General features: G+C 33.8%; 1 protein-coding gene across 2 annotated transcripts; it reads right to left on the reverse strand.

Annotated features, from left to right (window-relative positions):
- Positions 1–705: 705 nt before the first annotated feature.
- LOC18435375 (WAT1-related protein At4g30420) lies at positions 706–8,279 on the reverse strand. 2 transcript variants are annotated; one of them, XR_016045966.1, is made up of 7 exons: positions 7,988–8,279; positions 6,159–6,221; positions 5,936–6,052; positions 3,770–3,954; positions 3,466–3,627; positions 1,916–2,067; positions 706–1,207 (listed from the first exon to the last, which is right to left on the reverse strand). XR_016045966.1 is itself a non-coding variant. In XM_020667962.2 (7 exons), exons 1-7 carry the CDS (start codon positions 8,167–8,169, stop codon positions 1,024–1,026), a joined length of 1,119 nt encoding a protein of 372 aa, XP_020523621.2. In that variant the 5' UTR covers positions 8,170–8,279; the 3' UTR covers positions 706–1,023. The 2 variants fall into 2 exon arrangements, 1 of the variants encoding a protein (XP_020523621.2); XM_020667962.2 differs by having other exon boundaries at positions 3,696–3,954.
- Positions 8,280–8,517: the final 238 nt, after the last annotated feature.

The raw sequence follows: 8,517 nt of genomic DNA on the forward strand, positions 1-8,517 counted from the left end.
GAACATAGAGAGAGAGAGAGGGCAAAAACGTCAAGAAATTTACACTTAAAAACCATTGACAGCTGGCCAGGATAATGGTTATAAGATTTTTGATTCATTAGAATGAATGGTCTAAAATTAAAATACACTCTATGACGGTATATCTAAAATATATATGATCATTCCCCTTAATTTAATTTAATTTAATTTTTTTGTGATGCTTTACTAATTTAATTTAATTTTTTTGTGATGCTTTACTATTGTTATGATATATAAATTGTTGAATATGGAAATGCAGATGTAAACCACACAAAATTTTCAATAAATGTATTTATAGACATGGGTATTTAAGTAGATACCCATTTATTGTACCAACATGTCGTATCCAACGGCCCTTTATTGGGTTCACATTTCTAATACTCATAATCCATGTTATAATAGAGACATGCGTCCATTTCTGTAAGGTTAACTAATATACATAAGACATAGAGAGGGAGAAATCAAACAACGATTAAATAAAATTTAAAAAATAAAATAAATAAGGTTAGAAAAAACACACATTTATTTTCTTCTTAATTGCTTCTTGTTTTCTTTGTTGATTGCTTGCTTGATCCTCTTTTTTGTAGCTTAGGCTAATTTGTGACAGATTTTCAGGATGTCACATTCTTATTCCCATCCTAAACAAAAGATAAACAAAAAAGAACTATAAAACAACATTATTTTCGATTTCTGATAACTTAAACACCCAAACCACATTTCCTCTCAAAATCAATAGGAGACCGATCCAGCAGTGCATTTTCCAGTGTGGTATTAGAGCGCGATTATGTCATTCTGCCACACATTTATTATAGTTTTTCCAACATGGTATCACAGCAAAACATCACTTTTCCACAAAGCATATGATCTTTTGAAAGCGGGCTCTAAAGACCACAAAAATCTCACTACACTGTCTTGTTTGAATTTCTCATTGGGTTCTCACATCCGCACAATCATAATGTGGGGAAGGGACAAAAAATCATGCACACAAAAAACTCTCATGCTGCATCAGACCTCAGCTACTTTAGGGTTATGTGATGTCTTATCTAACAATGGTTCCTCCAACTCTCCTGATATTCTTGTATTCAAACGTTCGCTTCTTAACCTCTCCTCTTTGTTGGAGTCCAAATCTTTGGACTTTCCCCAAAGCACAGCATATAGGCCACACACCACCAAGATTGCACCACCCATACTACAAAAACATTTCACACTATTAAACTTCCAAGTCATAAGTAAGTAAACAAAGTTATGGGTAACAAGTGAGGTCTACATAAGGCTACAATCTTAAACCAATGTAGTAAAAATCGGGCAGTTCAAATTCTAACCATTCGGTTAGCTTGGTTAGATCGGAACCAGCCACTGATCGGTTCTGGTTTCAGCTGGTTTCGGTCAACTGGATGGGTATTTTTAAAAAAATTATATAAAATCCGAAAAAATAAAGAATTTTGTTTGTAATATATTTTTAATATTTTTTTATCATTTTAGCAAATATTATATAATGTTTTGGCCATTAATACTTATTTTTACATTTTCTCATCATTTTTGAAAATTTTCAAAAACAATGCAGTTTCAGTGTTAGAAACACCTAAGATGGTCTTCAAAACTACTTCTACCCCTGATTATTAAATTTAAAGCTCCAAAAGTAGTGCTGACCGTGCTGATCTATAAACATTCGAAAAATTTGAAAATGGATGGTCGGAATCATGCGTTATAAAAGGCATAATTTTTCAGACTAAAAAAGATCCCTTTTTCTTTATCTAAAGATCTCTATGTCCAGATAATCAATTGAAGGGTTCTCCGATGTTAGAATAACTTTATCTGATGGGTTTTTTGAGGTATGCTTTTCTGTTATTTATAAGATTGACACATTCTATAACAATGAAAGAGTACAAAGGCTTACCTTCCTAGATAGAGCTGCTCATGAAGAAATAAACAAGCCATGATTGTGACAATTACTGTGCACAATGGGTTGAACATGGCAGTATAGACTGGACCTCTTTCCGAGATGCACCATGCTTGGATGAGAAAGGACAATCCTGATCCTACGATCCCCTGTCAATATAAACAAGATTCAGCCTCCTGTGATTTGTCTTCAATGGAAAAAAAAGGAAATTTATCAAAATACCTATGAGAGATGTACTATTTAATATTTTACTCATTTGTCAATATTCCAATTCGTGATCATTTATTTTTTAAATTAAATCAAACTATACGTGTAAAACATTAATAGTTCATCTCTTATAGGTATTTTGATAAATTTTTCAAAAAAGAAAACTTATCTAATTCCGTAGGAGAATAAAATTAAGACAAAATATCATTTGTTCTTCTCTTATATTAGTATGAAATATTATCTTCATCATTAAAACAGGAAAGACATGATGGTCAAGAGGAGTTTTCACTCAATATAGGAGGAAGGGTGCAGTACATTATTCTCAACTTTTGTCACTTAGATGCCCTCAAGTTATTTCCTTTCTATTATTAAGAGTGTTTATAAAAGAACCATAGATATTTTTTCATCGCATCATAAAAAATCCAATAAGATTAGGATTCCATCTCTCTAATCTGCATATTATCTACTCTGTTTTGGGGTTTTTCGCTAGGCCAGTTGAGGCCATACCACCACATTCAATGTTCAAAGTTCAAAGTTCAAATCCATGACTGGCATGAGCTTCTTTAATATGTTATATGTAATATAGAATATGGAAAGAAATCTTACATGATATTGAACTAATGATTAGTTCTTTCTTTTCTTTTTCTTTTTTTCTTTTTTTGCTAATCACGACGATTCAAGTATCAGGTCCAATTGACTTGGACCTGACAAGAATCGGGGTAAGACCCGTGTCTAACATTGTTACACTCATGTTCGAGGTTGACCTGCCCAATTTTACCACTTGTATTCTCCCCATTCGGGATGAGAATTTACCCAGTTTGGTTCTGAAACTTAAATTTCGGACTTTATCTTGAACAGGGTATGGATCCAACATTTGGATCCGATGGGTCAAATCCAGATCTAAAATTTGGATCTGAATAATAATTTGGATTGAATCCGAGAAGTTGATCTGATCCAAATTTGACCCGGCTATTAAAATATTATATATTAACTTATATTTATACATATGTATTATATAGTATTTTTTTTGTTAGATATTATTTTATAGATAGAAAATAATATATAAAATAATTTTTTGGATCTGATAAGGTCTGGATCAAGATCCGAATCCCAGGTATATTTTTTCAGATCCAGATCCAAATATGAATATTCTGGGTTCGATTGGACCCGGATCTAAATCCGGATCCCACATCCATTTTTCTAATCCAGTTTCAGATTCAGACTGGGCTCTCATGTGTACTTTTCGAATCCGAAGTTAGATCCAAATGGATCCAGACCGATCTGACCCATTCTCAGCGCTAATCCCCACCTATGTAGATCGTTACTTAAAAACTCCTTACCGAGTAAAAACAGCTAAGCAGCTCGAAGTCTAATCTCAGTTTCCAAACATTTGGGTCTGGTCCCGATACTAACAAAGTTAGAATGGCTGATTGAAATGTAGCAAACAAGCACATCCACGCCGATTGAGAGATGGGATCGGGGTAGTTTCGAGCCATTGAAACCTGCATATGGAGAGAGAGAGTCAGCAACGTAAAATGGTGAAAGGAATGAGGAATTCCATTAAAAGTACCTGTAAATTGAGCCAAAGGGACCAGCATATACTGCTTCCGAAGAGAAAAAGACAACCCATCGTCCAATTCTCACCTCCTGGTAGTGCTGGATCAAAGAGAGAGTGAAATCCATGGCTCTGTGCCTTAAAGTCGAGGCGTAGTGCATCTGATAACAAGGGGCCTTTGTAGAAGGCCATGATCATGGCTCCACCAACACAGCAAAGTGTTCCAAGAACCTTAGCTTGGCCCCTAGGGCTTCCAATGTTCACCTTCTCCAATCTGATCACCTTCAAAAAGAGGTAAACCACATTATTGGGTCCACTCTCTCCAGAGTAATAGTCCCAACCTAGTTCTTTGAGAGAGAGAGGGAAAATATGACAGTAAAAAGACAGAGAAAGAGAGCCTATAATTGTGAAAATTATTTGGGATGTAAAAATATCGTAAAATAAGATTTATGGATATTTGGGAAGTAAAAATATCGTAAAATAAGATTTATGGATTTTAGGGGGTTCGAAGATAACGTTTTTGAAAAACTAATATTGCTAGATATGTTTCCAATATGTGGGTTTACTAGAAAATGGTACACCAAATTGAAGTGTATAATGAAATTTTCTCATTTTAAAATAGATTAACTTTTAGAGGCATTTTTAATAACCTTTCCTATCTTTAAAAGGAAAATTTACCCAAAAATCCTATTATATTGTTTGATATACAGAAAAGTCCCTTCTATTTTATATTTTAGGCTAAAGACTCTTTTTTGTTTTTTATGCCCAATTATCCTAAATTAAGAATTTTTTGCATTTGGGCCAGGGTTCTTACATCCAATATTTGAATCTATATTTTTATAAAATTGTGAACACATTGTACACTTAGTCCTTCAAAATAGTTATTTCATCCAAGGCAGTAAGCGTACAATATAGTTCCACTGGAGTACACTATAGTTGCTATTTATAGGGTTGGGAAAGCCGGGCCTAGGTCCCTAGAGGCCCAGTTCAAAATCGGGCCTGGTTCGGCTCAGGCCAAATTTTGTGGCTAGAGGCCTGGTAAGGGGAAAGTAGAATTATGAGTAACATTGTTTTATCGATAAATTAGGGTGGCATTTCTTTTCTAATTCATTTAATTAAAGGTTTTGTTAGGGTACAACTAAACATGGAGCATTTCTTTAATATATTCATCATTTTTAGATATATATTACCCTTGCTTTGTGATACATAATTCTTTTAGCAAGGATATTTTTCGTCATTAAGAGGGATAAAATAAATATTTCTATAAAAAATTAGGGACATTTTGTTGATGGTTAAAGAGCAATTAACGCTCTTTATGGATGATGTTAATTGATAATATCATTCTCGACTATAGTTAATAAATAATTTTTTTCTATCAAAATTTTCTACTTTACCTTTACTTAATTAACTAAAGGACCTCGTTTCTATGCGGCCAAGCCCGCATATGTAGAAATGTGGGTCTCTTAATAAATCTATTTTTTAGATGGATTTTAAGACTTAATTAATTTTTCATGAATATGAAAAAATAAATAAATTTTAAAAATAAAAATAATAATTCTAATAAGAAAACATTTGGATGGTTAGTTTCCATTGTTCTTAAATGGAACACCTACTTGCATCCGTCTTTAAGATGGATGCTTTACACTTTCTGGACCGCATATGTAAAAATGTGATCTAGACTCCATGAAAACAATTTTCCTTAACTAAAATACCCCTAGACAAAGAAGTTACTGTAACTTATTTGCACACAATTATCTAGTCCGTCCATTTCACCCTAAAAAAAAGTGTTCAAAGATCCATAAGATCTAAACAATTTTTTTAGTTTTAAATTTTATTGCAGGTGTTGGAAATTGATTTTAGAGCCATCATGATATTTTTGTGGCTGAAAGTGCTTTCCAAACCAATGTAGTAAAAATTGGGCGGTTCAAATTCTATTCGCCCGGTTAAACCAGGTTTAATCAGAACTGGCCACAGGATTTATGGTGAGGCTTTGGATTTCACAGAACCTAAGAGTTATAGAAACTTCATCCTTACTGTGAAGCTAAAAAATGGCAAGGACAGGCCATCAAACCTGGCCCTGGCATGGACCAGACAGCTAACCTTGCCTGGGGTAGAGGCCCTCGGACCAAATTTGGTAAGAGAGGCCCCCACCTGGCCCATTGCCAGCCAAGAGTAAATCGTATCAGTTCAACCCCTTAAAAATTTGAATCCAAAAATAGTATATATTTGAGAAATATGGGCTGTGATTTTGTTACCCGATAGATGCAGCCATTGCAAAAGTGATGGCAGGGATTAGGTTGGACGTTGCACTTGCCGTTGCAGATGAGGAATAGTACAGGCCTTGGAAGTAGCAATTCTGATTAATCGTCACCCTATATCAGGGACAAAAAAAACAACATAACTCATTTACTCAAAAAAAAAAAAAGTTTAAATAATCTTGAATTTAAAATAAAAAAACGATTGTATAAAGAAACTCACCCAATCAAAGCAGCCATGAAAATTTGGCAGAAGCTCTTGAATCCCAAGCTTACCCCATACCTCCTGTAATCTCAAACAAATCAAATCACCCAATACAAGACCAATATATGACAAGAGAAAATAAAAGAAAGTAATTTTCAAAAATAAGCCCAAAAATGCAAAAGGAAAACAGGAAGGGTGCAGTTTGCATGCAGATGCATCCGTAGGTGTAGAAGTAATGTGCACCTTAAATTTTATCATGCTATATAATTTTGATGTAAAATGTTCTTAGGATTATCTCAAAATCTATTTTTATATCTAATTATAAAATTTTGAATTTCAAAAATGGTTAAAATCAAGTAGATCTATAAACATATGAAAATCTTGAAAATGGACGGTGTAGATAATATATTGTAAAATACACTATTTTTAGGTTTAAAATCATTTTATTTTTCATTGTCATATATCTCGATGTCAAGATGATCAATCAAAGGGTTTTTCAACATTAAAACTACCTTTTCCGATGGATTAATGAGGGGCATCCGTAGTTCTACATTATAAGGTAGCATCCTTATATAAACTTTTTCCAAAAGGAAATACAAAACAAATTCTAGAATGAAAGTCCAAAAAAAAAAAAAAGGATGAGGTTCGTATAAAGCTGAGGCTCTAATCAATCAAACTAAAGCCCACCTTCAAATAATGTCGAGAAATATGGATTTAATATTGGAAAGTTTTGTGACAGCATTAAATTATATTTTTATCTTTAGTTATAAAATTGAAAGCTTCAAAAATAGTGTAGATCGAACAGATCTATGAAAACTTAAAAATCTTAAAAATTGATGGTCCAAAAATGCATACAAGATGCATTATTTCCAAAACTTGGAATTCATTTTTTTCTCATGTCCATGTATCTTGATGTCGAGATGATCAATTTGATGATATTTAGGCATCATAACAACCTCTTCTAATGAATGTTTTGAGGTACACTCTAATTTGATTGTTTATAGCCTAAGCCATATATAAACTTTTCCCAAAAGATTAAAGAAAGTGAAAGACCCAAAAAGAACTCTCGGATGTTAATAAAAAAGAGGAGACTACATAAGGCTCGGCACCGTCTGAGTTTTTCAAACGACGTGGATTAACGACCGTCACAAACATAGCATGTCCGTGACGAGATTTTTTTAATGCAAAAATTGTATGGGGACCGCCACGGCTCCCGTAGATCTGTGACGGTTTTTAGGAAAGACAGTCATAGACATAACGGGGTCAAAACAACGTAGCAATTCACTTATAGCAGTATTTAAGACTTTTCCTAATAAAAAGGATGAGCTTTTTATAAGGCCTAGGAACTATGAAAACAAAGGAAAGCCCTTCCCCAAAATCCTCTTACTTTCTGCAATGAAAATATCCATGATGACTCTAAAATCAATTTTCGATACCGACAATAAAATTTGAAACTTAAAATTGGTACAAATCTTGCGGATCTATAAACACTTATTTTTATGTTGAAATTGATGATCTAAATAATTTGTTACAATAAATATATTTTTAGAGTTTAAATTGTTCTTTTTTTTCACCACCATAATGTTCAAATCAAGATGATCCGGTTTTCTAATGTTTCAATTGCATTTTCGATGAGTTATAAAGTCTGGCTTTACTTATAGGGATAGGTTTGTAGCCCCATCAAACCTATCATTCCACTTCACTCAAAAAAAAAACCCAAAAAAGCACTTCCTATAAGAGAGACCAAAGGAAGAAAAGCCAAAAAACAGCAAAGAAAAAATATGAAAAATTTTATTTTACTCAAACAAAAAGAAAAAAAAAAAAAAAAAGTTTTTTAGTGATATTACCGTTTGGAAACCCACGCAAAGGGCGCTAAACATAGAGTAGCAATGGCCTGTCTGTAGACAATGAACACAGGAGCGCTCATCCCATGTGTCAAAGCGGCCCTTGTAATAAGTGTCATCCCTGCGTAAGCAAATTGCATAAAAGCCATGGTCATGGCTGGCTTGTGCCTCTCCATTAAAACCATCCCCAAAACCCTAAACCTCTTTCTTTTACACAGGGAAAAACCCCCAAACCAAGAATCAGTGATCGCTTTCTCTCTCTAAGCTCCTTGTTACAGTGGAGAGAGAATAGGAACTGCATGGAAAAGGAAGTGCAGAGATGTGTGTATAAATAGTGATTGATTGTTATGAGTACCACGTTGGTTTTACGTGGCGGGGAATAATGTTTGAGACTTCCATGTGAGAGTATAACGCAGACAGGCTGGTCTATCAATTAAAATTTAACTCTTTTTTTCTGTTGGAGGGAGAGAGAAACCAAAATAGCAAACAGTAAATGCCACCGCCATGAATTCTTTTGAAAACTTGGTCTCATT

The sequence above is a fragment of the Amborella trichopoda genome, chromosome 12 (genome assembly GCF_054954075.1).
Source record: "Amborella trichopoda isolate Santa Cruz 75 chromosome 12, AtrichopodaSantaCruz75HAP2 v2.0, whole genome shotgun sequence".
NCBI classification, from domain to species: domain Eukaryota; kingdom Viridiplantae; phylum Streptophyta; class Magnoliopsida; order Amborellales; family Amborellaceae; genus Amborella; species Amborella trichopoda.